Source organism: Argiope bruennichi, chromosome 2 (genome assembly GCF_947563725.1).
Source record: "Argiope bruennichi chromosome 2, qqArgBrue1.1, whole genome shotgun sequence".
Lineage (NCBI taxonomy): Eukaryota > Metazoa > Arthropoda > Arachnida > Araneae > Araneidae > Argiope > Argiope bruennichi.
This window is the reverse complement of record NC_079152.1, coordinates 81,963,623-81,980,049: the sequence shown is the minus strand read 5'-3', so window position 1 is coordinate 81,980,049 and position 16,427 is coordinate 81,963,623. Positions and strand designations below refer to the sequence as shown.

At 25.2% G+C, this 16,427-nt stretch overlaps 1 protein-coding gene across 1 annotated transcript; it reads left to right on the top strand.

Annotated features, from left to right (window-relative positions):
- The first annotated feature begins 4,207 nt into the window (after window positions 1-4,207).
- LOC129960970 (putative phosphatidate phosphatase) lies at window positions 4,208-14,061 on the top strand. The gene is made up of 6 exons (XM_056074750.1): window positions 4,208-4,451; window positions 7,308-7,459; window positions 10,295-10,602; window positions 11,023-11,080; window positions 11,571-11,747; window positions 12,377-14,061. Exons 1-6 carry the CDS (start codon window positions 4,391-4,393, stop codon window positions 12,503-12,505), a joined length of 885 nt encoding a protein of 294 aa, XP_055930725.1. The 5' UTR covers window positions 4,208-4,390; the 3' UTR covers window positions 12,506-14,061.
- The last annotated feature ends 2,366 nt before the right edge of the window (window positions 14,062-16,427 follow it).

Below are 16,427 nucleotides of genomic sequence, written 5' to 3'. Positions count from 1 at the left end.
CCTGTATAAAATAGAGATGAATATAAAGTAAAAATTTACACAAATTTAGAAACTTTTTTATATGAAATAAAGTAGTTGTCATTGCTTTTATTGTGGTTAACAATATAAATAATTTTCACCTTTATATGTTAAACAAATGCATTTCTATCATTTTCAACATTATTTTGAATAACATGAACATCTTTCATACATTTCCTCCTCTTTTACATTCTATTATGTCGGAAAAAAACTACAATTCGATTGTAATATTTGTAGCATTTTATATTTCAAACGAATAACTCTTTCTTTCGAATTATTCTAAAATAATAATAATAATAAACGTTAAAAAGAAAATAGCAGGGATAAATTTTGTGTAACTCATGAATTCTTTACACTTAATTCTGTGTTTTCAAATGACGATTTCAGTACTATTCCCACAGGATATTTTATCAAGTAGAAAAGCTCCATTTTAACAGGTTTTCCAGTTCCGTTCTAAGCGACAAAAGTTTGTTACGACCACACCGTTAAAAAAATAAATAAATAAAAGATTGATATCTGAAGGAAAATTCGATGAAAAATAGTTGGTAAACAAATTTTAATGAAATCAATCAAATCAAAGTAATTTTCTTAATTATTTTTACTTCAACAAATCAACAGACCTATGGAGGCGTAAAAATGATTCTATTCTTGAAAATATTGAAGAGATCAATAGAAAAAGGCTTTATTAATTTTAAAGATTAAATGTTTCCATATAATCACAATATAGGGTGCGTCTAAGAAGCCCAGTCCCCGTACTACTATGTTAAACATTTTTACATTTCCTAAACAATTTGATTGAACATTTTGATTCCTAAACAATTTTTTTTTTTTTTTTTTTTTTTTGCAGAGATGTGATTTTTTTTTTTTTCTATGCATCTAATAGAAGAGAATAATTTTACAGGGAAAAAATGGAGTAGATAAGCAGTGTTCTAATTTTTCATAGTAAATAGTAATAATTTTTTTGAAAAACCATGCTTTCATGCAAAATATATAACATCAAAATAATTTAAATGTCACTCTTTTCAGTTTTAAAAATCTAGTTAAGATCTTTGGAATCTCATTGTTTATATTATTATGCAGATTTTACATCTTAATATGCATAGATCCAATTGATATGACACAGAGATAATCTAAACAATATCCATTACTCAATTTGTTATGATGCTGATGCTCTTTTACTTGCGGAACAATGGGGAAAGATGTGATGTAGATGATCTGACTGCCATGATTTCATTAGTGCATCTAGGCCACTCTTTATAACCAAATATAGTGAGGGACGAAAACATAATATTATGCCACAAGTACCATGTACCCTTGCTATGCCCCTTTTTCTTTCAACAAACTGTTAAATAGATTGTTTAGAAATATATTGTTAATTTAGTACTTTACTTCTTTAATTTTCACATTTTGTTAGACTTGACTGTTTGCTCATATTTTCAGTAATTGCATTATTCAGTTAATGAAAATTAGGAAAAACAAACTAAAGTAGCGCATTTTTTTCCTAAGACATTTTGTTTTTTAAACAGAAAATTGCAACATAAATGTTTTAGGTTCTATATATCTACTGTTATATAATTTTAAAAAATGTATTCTTAATTGTAGAAACGAAAACGGACACAGAAAAAATGTGTATTGAATATCATTGCATCGCAATATAATCATCATAAAATTAAAAATCTAGGTCTAAAATAAACTTGTAAAATATTTTTAAAGTTCATCGAATTTCGAAATAAAAATTGAAAATAAAATCGATGTAACTAAAAAACAAATTTTTTGAATTTTAAAATCGTATAAAAATGACATTTATAAGATAATATGTTCCGAGGTCAATGTGGAAAAACTCTAAAATTTCAGCTGATTTTTTTTAGCTTAAAATTTGATTAATGTTTTGAAAAAGATTTTATCTTGTGAGCTCTTATTATTTAAGAAATAACTGCGTGTTCGAATGAGGTAACTTTAAGAACCAGCAGTCAGTCTCATAGAGCGCCTAAACGATTTTTGAATCATAATTTGAAATTTATTTAAAAAGTTTTATCTGAAGATGGCGTTATTTTTTATAATTTATTTCCTTCTCTTTATTTTGTTATTAATATTTTTCTTATATTTTTACTGTTATTCAGATTTAGTTGTAAGCATTATTCATAAGATAATTTTACAGATCTTCGTTAGAGTTTGGAGTTTAAATGTTCATAAAAACTCTTATTAGAAAAAAAAATTATGAAGGGTTGAAACTAATAGGAATTCTATAACTACTAAAAGAGAATGAATGTGTGTGTTGGGTTGTGAAATTGCCTCAGAGCTTCCAAATTTGGCAGACATTACTTTGGAGGGTGAGTCAGTGCTTATTAAAAAAATATCAAAAATTTAAATAATTAAAAGTTTAGAGAGGTTTTGGTACTTTCATAAAAATTTCTGAAAATATTTTCATGTAAAAATGATTTTTATGCTATTTTAAACTTCAAAATGTATCTTCTTATTGTTGCCAATTTAGTTACTGTAAAATTCTTTAATTGAGATTTATTCACTACCACATATATTATTTAAGTACATTTCACAACAATATTCTCATTGTTGTGAATAAAACCCAAATCGTTTTCTTTTCATCAAATATCTAATCGCGCGATTTTCTTTCATTGTTAAAAATTAAGAAAAAAAAAATCTATTCAATATCTGTAAAGTTTATATGAGAATGAGAAAGTGAAGTTGTACAATATCACGAAAGTGAACCAACAGTTGTAATGTAAGATAATGTGTAGCTGAGTAAATGTATTTCGTACTAAGATATTTCGAATGATAACTTCAATAAATATATTTTGTAATTCTGAAAGCAATATCGCAAGCAATATCGCAATTTACAAGCAATATCGCAATTGTAGTAGGTGGAATGTAATATCGTAATTTCCAAGCCATTGTACTCCATCAGAAATAGGAAGGAAAGAGAGGAAACGAATTTACGTCAATCCATTTATGATGACTTTACCAGTGAGTTCCATAATCACATAATTTGCATAACTATACAATTGAGTAGTTTCTTAAAACTCATGCTTTTATTAATGGAAGAAAAAATTATAAACCTGCGCAAGAGTCGTCTCCTACACATATTCTACAGTAGAACTGAATTTAAATGGAGGATATATATAAAGCATTTAGAGAGGGAAATGTATTCTATATTTTAACCAAAATTTTCATCTCACTTAATTTAAATTATTTTGAATACTTTTTTATTTATTTAAGTCAAGAAATTTCATATTCGAACATCCAATTAATTAGTTAATAATTAAAATTAAATCCAGAACAAGAATTTTGAGATGTCCATATTTGATCCATTTATTGGATATTTTTTAATTAAATACATTTAATTTTTATATGAACTGGATTTGTTTTTCATTTCAACATTTTGTATTTTCTCAAAAGATACAATGTATTTACGTCTTTTAATCTCATGATAATAATATGAATACCAAATAAGGGTTGTTATATTTGAATATTAATTAAAAATGATTCATAAAACATCTCTAAGGGAAAGAGATCTTCATTGTCATTAAATTTTATTACTTTAAAAAATTATATATATATATATATATATATATATATATATATGTAATATTTTCGACAGAAACAAAACTGATTTTATTAATTAAATCATTACTATGTATGACTTCTGTAAAAAAAAATATTTAAAAGAAAAATGGAATTTTAAATGAAAAGAAAAGGGGGGGGGGTGGAAATTTCAGCTGTATCTATTTAGGAAGAATTAAATTGGCTATATTCTAAACAGTTTTTTGAAAAAAATATTATTCAAAGTATTGTTTAAAAAACTACTTACATATCTAATTTAATACTACAGTTAATTTATTTTGACAATTTGCTGAAAAAACTGCCGTCTCTGTAGTTATGTCATTATGCGGTTGATAAAGATCGAAACTTGTGTCGTGAAAATTTCCTATCACGTTACAAGATGCAGCTCCAAGAGACAGCTATCTTTGTTTGATATGATTGGCTGTATCCGCTGCACATTAGCAACAAAAAAAAAAAGAAAAGTAATCATTTCGCTCTCCGTTTGGACTATTTTTTTTATTTCTTTATTATTATTATCAGGTTTCAAGGATTTGCTTATTTGTTCATGATTGGTTGTTGCTCGTCATGCGGCTAAGTTTCGCACGAATTGGGCGAGTATACAGACGTTGTCAGATCTCGTTTTTCAATGCGCATGCGTACCATATTGCATTTCTCTTTTGAAGTTTTTGTAATGCGGCCGTGAGTTTCATGCGGCTGTGTTTATGTTTGTTGAATGTCATGTTAACTTAAAATTCATTTGAATTCACGTAACTTTGTTTATTCCGTTTTTTGGCTGCTATTACATTAATTTTTAATGCCGCTCGATTACAAACCCGTTGTCAAGATTGGTCTTGACGTTTTTCTACTTCTTGTAGGTAAGAGAAACTTTAACATTTAACTAGGGTGGGGATGTTATTAAATAAATTATCAAATGTATGAAATTCTTCGAATTGCCTTTTTTAATTATTCACCTTTTCATACCTCTTTAAAAATATTTGATTTGAATAAATTTTTAAGAAAGATTGAATTCTTGATGCGGTATTTTGATAAAGCAAACCTTTAAGACTTGCTTTGGATTCGATTTTTTAACAAATTCCATTCGAGAACCGTCTTTCAATTGATATTCTTCCTTTAAAGTATTCTATATAATTTGCTAAATTTTTAACTGTAAAATTAGAATTTGTTCTACTTAATAACACTTGTTTATTTCAAGAGGTAACATAAATGTATTTTTGTGCTTTTTTTTTTCATTTAAATAATTGTATTTAATTAAACTGCTTCAGGATAATTAATATCATCAATTGATCTTCGTAAATTAGTTGTGTAAAATTTTAAATACCAAGTTTTTACTATCTATGAGAATTGTCCTTCCTGATATTTTTACATTTTTATGGGAGCAGTAAAATTCTATGTATTTGAATCCAAAAATTTGTGTGTGTAACATTTAAACTATTTTAACAACTGATTGTGTGGGAATATTTCTGTTAGATATATGTTCATAATTTTTAAGCTGAATGTATTAAAACTTATTGTGGTCTATAAGATCTATATTTTTTATGTAGAATTTAAATATTGTGTGTAGCCATCTTTTATTTTAAAATTCAAAATAATAGAAATGGATTTTAAACTTTTTGCCTGGTTAAATAAAATTTATATGAACTACTCATTAATTATTTGGAAATTATTGCATTATAATACAGTATTTAGAGCATTGTCTAAGAATAAGAATTCTTCTTTTCTTGATGTTAGAAGAGAATGTATATTACATTTTTTTTAAATTTTTGCAAACACTTATTTTTACTTTTTAAAATCTTCTGAAAACTGTAATATTTAAAAAAAAGTTTGAATTTGTATTTTATCATCTGTAAATAGAATGGAATTTATCATAATACTAAAAAATTTTAGAAATGCTGCAAGATTATGAGATGAAGCAAATTTATGATGTCATTAATTATTATAAAATGAAATGTGGAAAGTCATATTTGTACTGCATAAATTAAATTTGTTTCTTACAACAATGACTGCATATATTGGAAATTTTTTAAAAACTCAATATATATATATATATAAACAGAATATTTTTTTATAGTTGAAACTTCTAACTTGCTAACGTGATGAGAAAAGATTAGTCTTATAAATGAGATATCTTAAAAATGGAGAAATTTCTTGAGATACTATAAATTCTTATTTTATTGCAAATAGTTATTGTAGTCAGAGTACTTGTTTTGTTGTCTTTGGTGTAAAAACAGCATTTGAAATGGTTTATTTATTATAGGAACATATCACATTTTTATATATCCGTTTTAAAAGTAAAGGATTGCATAAATAAACTGTTTTATTGCTTAGAACTGATTTCTATTATTATCCAGCTTGGTTATTTTATTGCTAAAATTGGAAAATATTTTTTATAATATTTTTTGCATATTTTTATGCTTATTGATTTGTTACTTTTTTTTATTTTGATAAGACAAAAGGGGGGGGGGGTCAGATGTTATGGTTATTATGGAAATGTTCCTTTAGAAAAGGAATTAATTAGTCACTTCATCATTGATTTTTATTGAGTTCTGTTCTACTAGTAAAACTGTTTTGAAATAAGTATCAATTGTTTTCAATAAATATCAATCATTTTTGATATTGTGGGGAAAGCTTATAAGCCAGTTAACAACTACGCTGCATGAGCAATTGCTTTTGTATCATGGTCATGTTACAAAACTACGCTGCATGAGCTTTCCCCACAGTATAATGACAAAATTTCCCAGTACTTGCCTGAATACAAATTTTCTTTGTATACATTTTGGTAATCTTACTTTTCATCGTTATTACAAGAATTTTTCAATTTGTGTTAAATGCCAATCCAATAGGTGTTTACAGATCACATTCTTAAATATATTTTGTGACAATATATTTATTAAATCTCGGATAGTGTATGGGTTTTTGCAGGTAAATATTATCTTGAACTTTATTAAAGAAGTTATATTGGATGAAAAACAATATTGATAACAAATTTCGCTGAAATGACAAAAATTAAAATCCATTAGGATTAGGGAGCATGTCTTACTGAGTTTGTATTCTTGTTGCAGTTCTAACAGTCGCATCTGATAAGTTGTATTTTTATAGGAAAAATTTATGAACAGTATATTTTTAAAGAAAGAGGCTTGAAATTTTATATTTATTAAGCATTGCTTATCAAAATAATAACTGGGGTTTGTATTTTGTTCAAAAATTAATGTTATTTCTTACAGCACTTTATATTTGATATTCACATCAAATCTAGTTGGAAAAAGTTAAATGTATTAAATCTCTACTTTTAAAATCGAATGGTATCTGATTGTAAAAATCTCAATATCTTAATTGGTGTTTTACACATGGAAATATCTGTTGAACCAAAAAATAATTTCTATTTTATTTATACCATTTTCACTATCTTAAAAACCCTTAAAAATTTTTTTTACCTACTTTTCGATTGGCATTTTAGTAAAATTTCTGAATGACAGCTCTGCAATTCAGTATTTTAATTATTATTAATTATTTAAATTATTGTGTGAATAATTATAGTAATAATTTAAATAATCAAAATATAACTTGACTACTATTTTATTAATGGTTATCAAATCATGAAATTTAAGAATAAAAAAATTCACTGTGTAAAATATTATACAAATATTACGGTTGACTTTAATTTATATATTCAAATTGCAATCTTATTTGTATGACTTTTTTTGGTTTTGTAGTTGGATTTCCTATTTTAATATTTCATCTTCACGGCAAGCCAACCATAAGGGGATTTAATTGTGATGATGACAGCATAAGATATCCATACAAGGATTCAACAGTATCCAACACTGTCCTTTATATTGTTGGTGTTTTCCTTCCTGTTATAGTGGTAATGTTTATGTTGTTATATTCCTTATAATTAAGAGCTGTATTGTTATAAAATTCAATTGTAAATGAATCTTATGTATCTAATTTGATAACATTTATAATAGGCATTTGAGAAAAAACCCGATAAATTAGAATAAATTAAGGAGGAAGAGAATGAAGATAATGTGAGGAATAATTGAATTAATTTTATTGATGTAACAGGTTAATAAATATTTCTTAATATTAAATAAATTATTTCTGTTATTATAGTATTGATTATTAAATAAAATTCCAGAAAATTTTTATTGAGAAAGAAGAAAATATATATTTTAAACATTAGTGGTGGATTTTAGTATTTTGAGGTTCTAGACAATTGACATTATAAGGTCCCTCTTTTTATATTGGTCATTTTATTTTCCAATTTTAATACATTTTTTTTCATAATCATTGATAGAAGATTAATGTAAAATAAATCCTTAGGTTAACTTTTATTTTACTAACTCAGCTTTGTGAAGATAACTATGTTGTTATTTATTATGATTCATGATTATGAGGAATCCATGTTTTAATACAATTAATTTTAAGCAAAAGCTTAATCCATTGAGATGATACATTTTTTTTGAGACTGTTCCCAGAAGCTGACATTCTCAATTCAGCATTGTACAATTGGTGTGCCACCATTTTTATGGATCAGAAATTCTTTGCATACATGGTGCACAATGTTTCTTGAATGGGTTAATGTTTATACTTTTATAGCAAAATGAAAGATACTGAGACAGATGGAAGCATGACCCTTTATGCTTGACAAAATGTTAATATCTTGTTTTATTAGTATTTGAATTTTTTGCACATTCATTTTTTTAGTAACACCATTTTAATCAATCTATTTGTGGCTCTAGGCTTTTGCAGAGTTGGAAATCTGCTAGTCTTAAACATGCAGATTTGTTATGTATTGAATTACACATATATTGCTATATTTAAAGCAAGATGTCACGACTTTTTTTTATAAAGTATAATTTATTTTATCGATTTATCCTTTCTATTTCTGGTACTCAAATTTGGTTTTGCTTTGTTAAATCCAAAGTAAACAATTAGAAATGTGTATTTTCAAGCATTATTTTTTGTTATTTTAATGCAAATGTTCTGCCTTTGATTTGTTAAAATTAAAAATTAATAATTTTTCAGTATTGTTGAGTTGGATATTTTCCTTAAATTTGCACTTTTTTGATGGCCTTAATTTTTCAAAACCTTTCTTAGCACATATCTATAGCATCTTAACTATTTTTTGTTTGTTGGATAGTTTGGGGAAAAAAAACAGATGGGATATATTTACTATCAGGTTGTAATAACCGTGGCAAGATACTGAATGTATTTTCAAAAGGGATTATTAAAAAATTTGTAAATTTTTCATTATGAGTATAAAGAAATGCAAATAAAATGTTAGAATTCTGAACTTTCCATTCTGGAATTTTTTCCCTTTGTACTAAAATTAAGAAATATTTATAAAAATTTACAAATGCATTTAATATAATATCTAGAACCATTTAGAATTAAATTTAGGAATTCATTAAATCTATATTTTTATCATTGTCTAGTTTTTGAAAATATATGTATATTAACAACAACAAAATTCTATAACAATTGGTAAGTTTGTTGCATGCATAAAATGTTGTTTTGTACTTTTGTCATTGATATGGCCCTGGGAATTGAAAAATAAATGTAACATCTCTTATTATCTACTTAGAAACTCTATTTCTTGTTTCAAAATGTATCTCATGTTCAAATATGTTTCAAAAATTTCTTATACATCTCAAATTACATGAAGAAATTACAAATTTAATAATTACAAGTTTATAGCATTTTAGTTTCTTGCAATTGATATTACAATGAAAAATATTGCTGTTTTTCTGATTATTAATCAAAATTAATGCATTCAAATTTTTCTGGTATGCTGTATATACTGTTAAATTCTGAAAGTATTATTATAATGCATTGATATTATAATTTTTCAAAGATATTTCTTAATGTTTAATTTGATAAATTCTGAGGTTTAAAGTTACACTCATACATATTCACTTGTTTTTCCTATATAATAGTTTTTGCTAAACTTGCTTCATATCACACATCTAATTGTATATTGATAATGTAATGAAAACTATCACAATAAAAACAAGTTTAGGCATTTATCAACAACCTATTAGTAAAGCAAATAGCTTTTTGTTTGAAACAATGCATATATTACATCAACCTGCTTAGTATTTATATATCATATTGTACTCGAAGAATTTATTTTGTATTGTTTTATTATGCCTTGCTGCATTTTTTGAAAATTATATACTTGTTTGAATTAATTTTTATTATTGTGTGTGTATTATTATAATTATTCAATGTGAACTTGAATGTATTGTAAATTATTCAATGTGTTTACTGTGTGTTCTAACTAGTGTCAATAAATTTTTGTTCTAATATTTATATATGAATTTTTTGTAAAAAAAAAGCTAAGGTGAATTATATTTGAAATGTAATGCATGACCACTTTTTTAAAAAAACATTGTCAGGAGATATTCATGAAAAATCTCATGTAAGAAATGCAGTTAGAGATCAACGCTTTGGGGTGAATAAGTGATTAAATTTCGCATTTTTGCTCCTGAAATGATGTTTTTGAGTATTTTTCATTTATAGTATAAAAATATCAAGCAAAGTGATTTGAGATTTAAGAAGTACTCAGCAGATCTAGTGTAAATCTGCTTAAAAGTTTTTTGGGCTAATACTTTAGTGAGATAAAATAATTTGCTTATTTGTTAAAATGTGATGTAATTTGATGAAGAATTTCAAGTCTTTGAAATTTTTTTTTTAGATATGTGTCACAGAATTTACAAATGAAGCGAGATCGAAAAGAGACAGCCGAGGACATGTATATATACTTTTAGGAAGACCAATACCTCATGTGATATGGAGTGTTTATAAAAGAATTGGTGTGTTTTTATTTGGTGCTTGCATGTCTCAACTTACAACAGATATAGCAAAATATAGTATAGGCAGGTTGAGACCACATTTCCTAGAAGTTTGTAAACCAAATGTTAATTGTACCCTACGAGATGCCCATGAATATATTACTGATTTTGTGTGTATGGGAAATGACCTGAATGCTATTCAAGAATCAAGGTTAGTTTTTACTTACTTTATTTTGCTTGTTTTTTTCTTTAAATATGTTTGCTTAAAATAATAAACAATTATTATTGTTTGTTATTTTAAATAAACAGGCTTTGAATGACAATAAATTTGATAATTTAATAAGAATGAAAATCCTTTGAAATTATAGACATCTGGCAAACTTTAGTGGTTGAGAATTAAAATGTATTGCATAAGATATTGTGAACTGAAATTTCTGAGTAAATTCATTATAAAGAAATAAAATTGGATCAAATTTGGCATAGGTTATCTTAATATAAATAGTTTTATGCTTGCATTTTTGCTTAGAATATGCTTACATGCCATTCTTTTTCTACTGTTAGATTATATTGTGAAACATTTTAGTGTTATCATGGATTATACAAATTTTGCAATACATTTTTTTTATTGCAGACTCTCTTTTCCTTCAGGACATTCTTCATTTTCAGCTTACACTATGGTGTTTACTGTGGTAAGGGATTTTTTTTGTCTATTGTTTAGACTTTTAATTATTAAGATGACACATTTTGTTTGGAAAATGCTTTATCATATTAATTCAATTAAAAAGACATGGAATATTTCAGATTTCATGGTGAATTTTATGTTCAGTTATTTTTTTGTATTTAATCATGAGGTCTATAAATTAATTTTTTATCATACATGTTTAAAAATAGAGTAATTTGATGCTTAGATAATGCATGGTTGCTACAATTGAATTGCTTGTTTTTTAATGATTTTTTTAGAAAAATAACCAATGAACATTTTTTTAACTTAAAAATGTTTCATTCTGAAATGTTTTTACTGTTACATGTATAAAAATTGAAATTTATTAAGGTTTATCAGAGTTTTGGTATAATTTATATAAGGAATAGTTTCTTTGTAATAAAAAAAATACCTTTTAATAATCTTTCATATATCAAAGTGCTGAAATTTCATTTATGTCCATTTTTTTCCCTCCCTAGATATACCTTCAGGCATGTATGAATTGCAAGGTCAATAGGCTACTTAAACCCTTCATTCAATTCATCTTATTAATGATGACTTGGTATACTGCCTTATCAAGAATTGCAGATTACAAACATCATTGGAGTGATGTTATGATAGGATTTCTTCAAGGTGCTTTAGTTGCTGTTATTGTGGTATGAAATATTCTTTAGTACATAACATTAACTTATGTTTATCAGGTTTTTATTTTGTTATTCTAATTCATAATTCACTGAAAGCATTTATCATCTTTTTTACCATTTTTTTTAATCAATTTTCCAAATTGTTTATTTAAATAAATTTAATTTTTAAATGCTTTATTATTTAATATTGAAATTCTTTTGAAATATCTGTTAGAAATATAAACAGCTGTATGCAAACTGTGAAAAAAACTGTTATTATTTTATGGATTGTTAAATAAAAAGGTTTATTATCTAAATGTCCAACTCTTTCAGAGATTATTTATTATCAGGATTGTAATTCTTAAAGTTTGTTTCATGTTTGCAGTGTATCATGAATTTAAATTTGTTTTGAATAGTTAAAATTTGTAATATTTTAAGAACAGCCAATTTTTATCAATTGTAATGAACTATATTTTAATTTTTCATATTTTCTGACAATTCTATAGAGAATAATTTTGTTTTATTCACAGAAAATAAAGTCAATAACCCCCTTCCCTGGCTATATCTCTTTTATGTTAATGATGCAAAGATACTGATTGAATAACTTAGTTGGACATTCGTTTGATTTTTATTTCTTACTTCATTTGATTTTTATTTTGCAGACATTCTTTGTGTCGGATTTCTTCAGTAAGCACAAAGGAAAAGATGAAGACATAACATTACAAAACATAGCTATTGATACTCCTGTAGCCAATTACAATACAATGGATAATATTACCGAAACTCGATAAAAGAAAATTATCTAATGCATTTACCTTGGAAGCATACTTAAATTAGAAAATGAAATGTTAAAAATGAATGTTAAATATAAAATGTTGAATAATAATATAAAATGTTAAATAAAGAATGTTAAATATATTAGAAATATATAATTCTTCTATTAATATTGATTGTTATTAATTTATTTATAAAAATTTGAAAATGTGTTCAAGTGTTAAAGGCAGCATACTGATTGTGTATTTATTTTTACCACATTTTATGTTCAATTATTGTGTACAAATTTTTATATTTTGAACTGTTTTATTTCTTGTTTTAACATTGCTGGCTCTCTGTTCTAATAATCAAATCATTTTGATCATGATTTGATAAACAAATCATTTTGAAAATGCATTAATTTTATTATATTGTATTTATATATTTTGCTGTTATGCTTCTTATAATATATTGTGTTGTTTTCTGCTTTGGATTAGTTGATAGATTTTGGTGGAAGTGTGTTGCAAAAGTACATCCGTCATTCATTTATAGATTTCTTCGAGAAAAAAAATGTTAATATCTAGTCTGTTTACTCTATAAACCATTAGTTTTCATATTTATTAAATATAGACATATATATATCTATACAATACATATTTTTTAAATATTACTCTATTTCATATTACTATATTTTGCATAACACTACTCAGTTTCTAGTTGAAAGAATTGACCTATTTTGCATACTTTTTATGTTTGGTGTTAGACTATTTTCTTTGTTGTTTCTCAATTTACTGTGCAATAATCTATATATGAGTGATATTTTGTATCATCTTTATTAGAAAATGGAAACATACATAAATAATACACAAATACATTGCAAGAACTCTGGTGCTCAATCTGAACTAATGGAAATAAAAACCCAAGTGATGAGAGAAACACTCATGCAGCTTTGCAGAGCAAAAATTAACAAAACAGAATGAAATATATTAGATGTATTTGCAGTTGATTTAAAATAATAAGCAAAAAATTATTTTTGAATTTTTATATATGAAATATATCTTGAAGTTTTTTTAGTTTTATTAGACATTAGTATAGTAAAGAATACTAATGCGTAATCAACCTTGAATTATTCTTGTGGAATTAATTAAATGTGCAATTTCTAAATGATAATGCTTATTTTTAATAAATTACTTGTATGGATTACTAAACATATTTAATATTAACTTTGATTGAAATTTTATTGAAATGTATTTGTTAATCAGCAATTTATTTATAAATTATCATTAAAATATAAAATGAATGTAAAATTCTTTTTACTTTTATATCAATGAAATTTTTTGGATAATTATGTGCTATTTGTATTAATTGATTATAATAGCTATGCAAGACTTCAATAAATCCTTTCTATTTCTTGAAATTGCATCTTATCTATGTTTTACAAAGTATAATATATATATATAAAAGATGTAAACATTATTTTATGTGAAGCAGGATGCAGTTTTGAAGACAGTGAAAAGAATTTTGATGTCATGATGCCGTTTTATTTCATTTTAAAGAAGCAGGCATGTGTACAAGCAATGAGCACACACACAACGACACAGAGAGGAATGAGGAAAAAGCTCTTGGACATTTAATCCCTGGTCTTATATAACTTGAGATTTTGATAGGGAAAATATTTCTTTACAGTGCTAATATATTATTAAGATTTCAACAGGGATTTTTGCTACATGCGTCGACGAGGTAAGGGAAAACACAGGTAGGTTTAAAAAAATAATTTGTCCCATCAGCGATATTTTGACCCTTCAAGCAGAGTGTGGGAAAGTTAGGCTTTTAGCTGATTCAGCAATTTTTACATAGTTTCTCTTGAATTAATTAAGTAAAAACAGTGGAATTGGATCAAGAAATAAGAGAATATTTTAGAATAAAATTACTATGGGCTAAATTAAGATAAAATCTTGGAAATTAATTAAATTGAAATTAGAATTAAAATATCATTACATACATACATATATATATATGAAGTAGAAAATATGTTTCATCAGAACTTTTTTGAAATGGTGAAACCATGCAACATGAAATTTGCATATCATTCTGAGGTCTGTTACTAGATCAAACTGTTGTTTCCAAAATAAATTATTTCTTAAAATAATTCAGTAACAAAAGTAAGCTATTATGTTTCTTCTAATAATTTCTAGAGTAATTATTGAACAAATGTATTTAGTGTAGCATCTTAAAGAGCAAAAGATTTTTCATAATAAAGATATAATTGCAAAACATTTGAAAAACTTCTAACTGAAACCGTAATATCATTTTATTCAAAGTTCATTAATTGACCATTTAAAGAAATCTTAGCTTTATTTTTAAAAAGTATTTGAACTGGAATTATTTGTATATTCCCTAAAATCAAAACATTAAGTTTTATGGAAAATGTATATTGATTTTCTTCTTTTCTTTATCAACTGTGTCTACAGGCTTAAAGGTTATGAATATCATTTTCATCATATTATGCTACTCAATAAATATAAGCCGTCATTACTCAGAGTTGTCTCTCAAATCTAGGGAAAAAAAAGTCCTTTTACATACATGCGATATAAGAGGAAATATGCAAACAGCACTAATGTGCTAATTATAATGGAATATTTAGTATTCCATAATTTTAATTTGTAGAAAAACAGATAAAAGAAACTACAATTTAAGATTACTCTAAATAATAGTATATTAAAAGAATGCTTATGTTTACTTACAAAAAAAAGTCTATATTTATTATCTATAATTTAACTAGACAAATTTATATTAAGGGAAGAGAGATATGATCTCATGCTCTTTTAGTTAGAATTCACAGAAGATTAAGTGAAATAAAACAAAATAATATTTTTGCATTCATGATACAAATTCTTTAATGATTGCTTTTTTATTTTTGTCAGTTTATATGTTTGAGCATTAATTTCTGCTGATCCTTCAGACATTTTTTTTCTCTTTCTTCTTACAATGCTACTTTCTTTGTTGAACTCCTTTTCTTTTCCCTGCTTATCTAAAACTTCATAATATCCTCATATTATGGACGTGTTTGTTAACTTGCACACTGAAGAAAAACATTTGAAATTAAACATTTAAAACACATCCATAAAAGCTTAAGACATACACAATTCTTAGAAGAATTAACCAATCTTCTTTCAGTTTTTTAATAGGCATATCCTTAATGAAATTAAATCCACTTTCCGCAGCCATGTGACAACACAAGAATGATTTTTACAAGTTACAAATTTCAAGAAATTCTTTTGACTTCAAAATATTAGAATAAAAATCATTTAAATAAATTTTCATTAAATGAATCAAACAATTCTTTATATACACTTTTTAATTTTTTCAGAAAAAGTTGAAATTGGATATTTGCATTTCTAAAAATGTGTGCTTTTGAATAAAAAAATTGATGCAAATCAACTATTTGTTTTTCAATAACCATTTTCTCTTCAATAATGATAAAACTTCTATAATATAATTTCGTTAACAAGATGCAGCAAAATTTTTGGACATACATTATTTTTTTAAAAATGGTATCCTTCAGAAATATAAAACACTACTAAAGTCTTTTTTCAGTTTCAGCAGCTCTACTTGTAACTAAGTAACTTATAGTCTCTTATTCCAATATCAGTATTTTTTAGGATCATCATGTTCAATTAGAAATAAACTGTATAATATTTTTCTTTAATTACTTAACAAGAATGAAAAGATTTTCATATGAAAAAAAGCACCATTGGTTTAAAAGTCTGAAATTTTTTAAGAATGTAACAGCATAAGAGAAGCTAATTCCAGCTGTAATCAATTTATCCTGACAAGCATGTATATTATCACTCGTGGCAGATCTAGGCAATGCTTTTAACAGAAATTTATGTATTTCTTTATGTTGTCAAAAAATTTTTAAAGCATGTCTGCAAACACCGACATTTTCTACCCAGCAGA

Excerpts from the sequence above, each read along its gene's own strand:
- LOC129960970 (XM_056074750.1), top strand. The coding sequence starts at position 4,391 with ATGCCGCTCGATTACAAACCCGTTGTCAAGATTGGTCTTGACGTTTTT. Across the intron at positions 4,452-7,307 it reads CGTTTTTCTACTTCTTGTAG|TTGGATTTCCTATTTTAATA; the intron begins GTAAGAGAAACT and ends TTGGTTTTGTAG. Across the intron at positions 11,748-12,376 it reads CTTTAGTTGCTGTTATTGTG|ACATTCTTTGTGTCGGATTT; the intron begins GTATGAAATATT and ends TTTATTTTGCAG.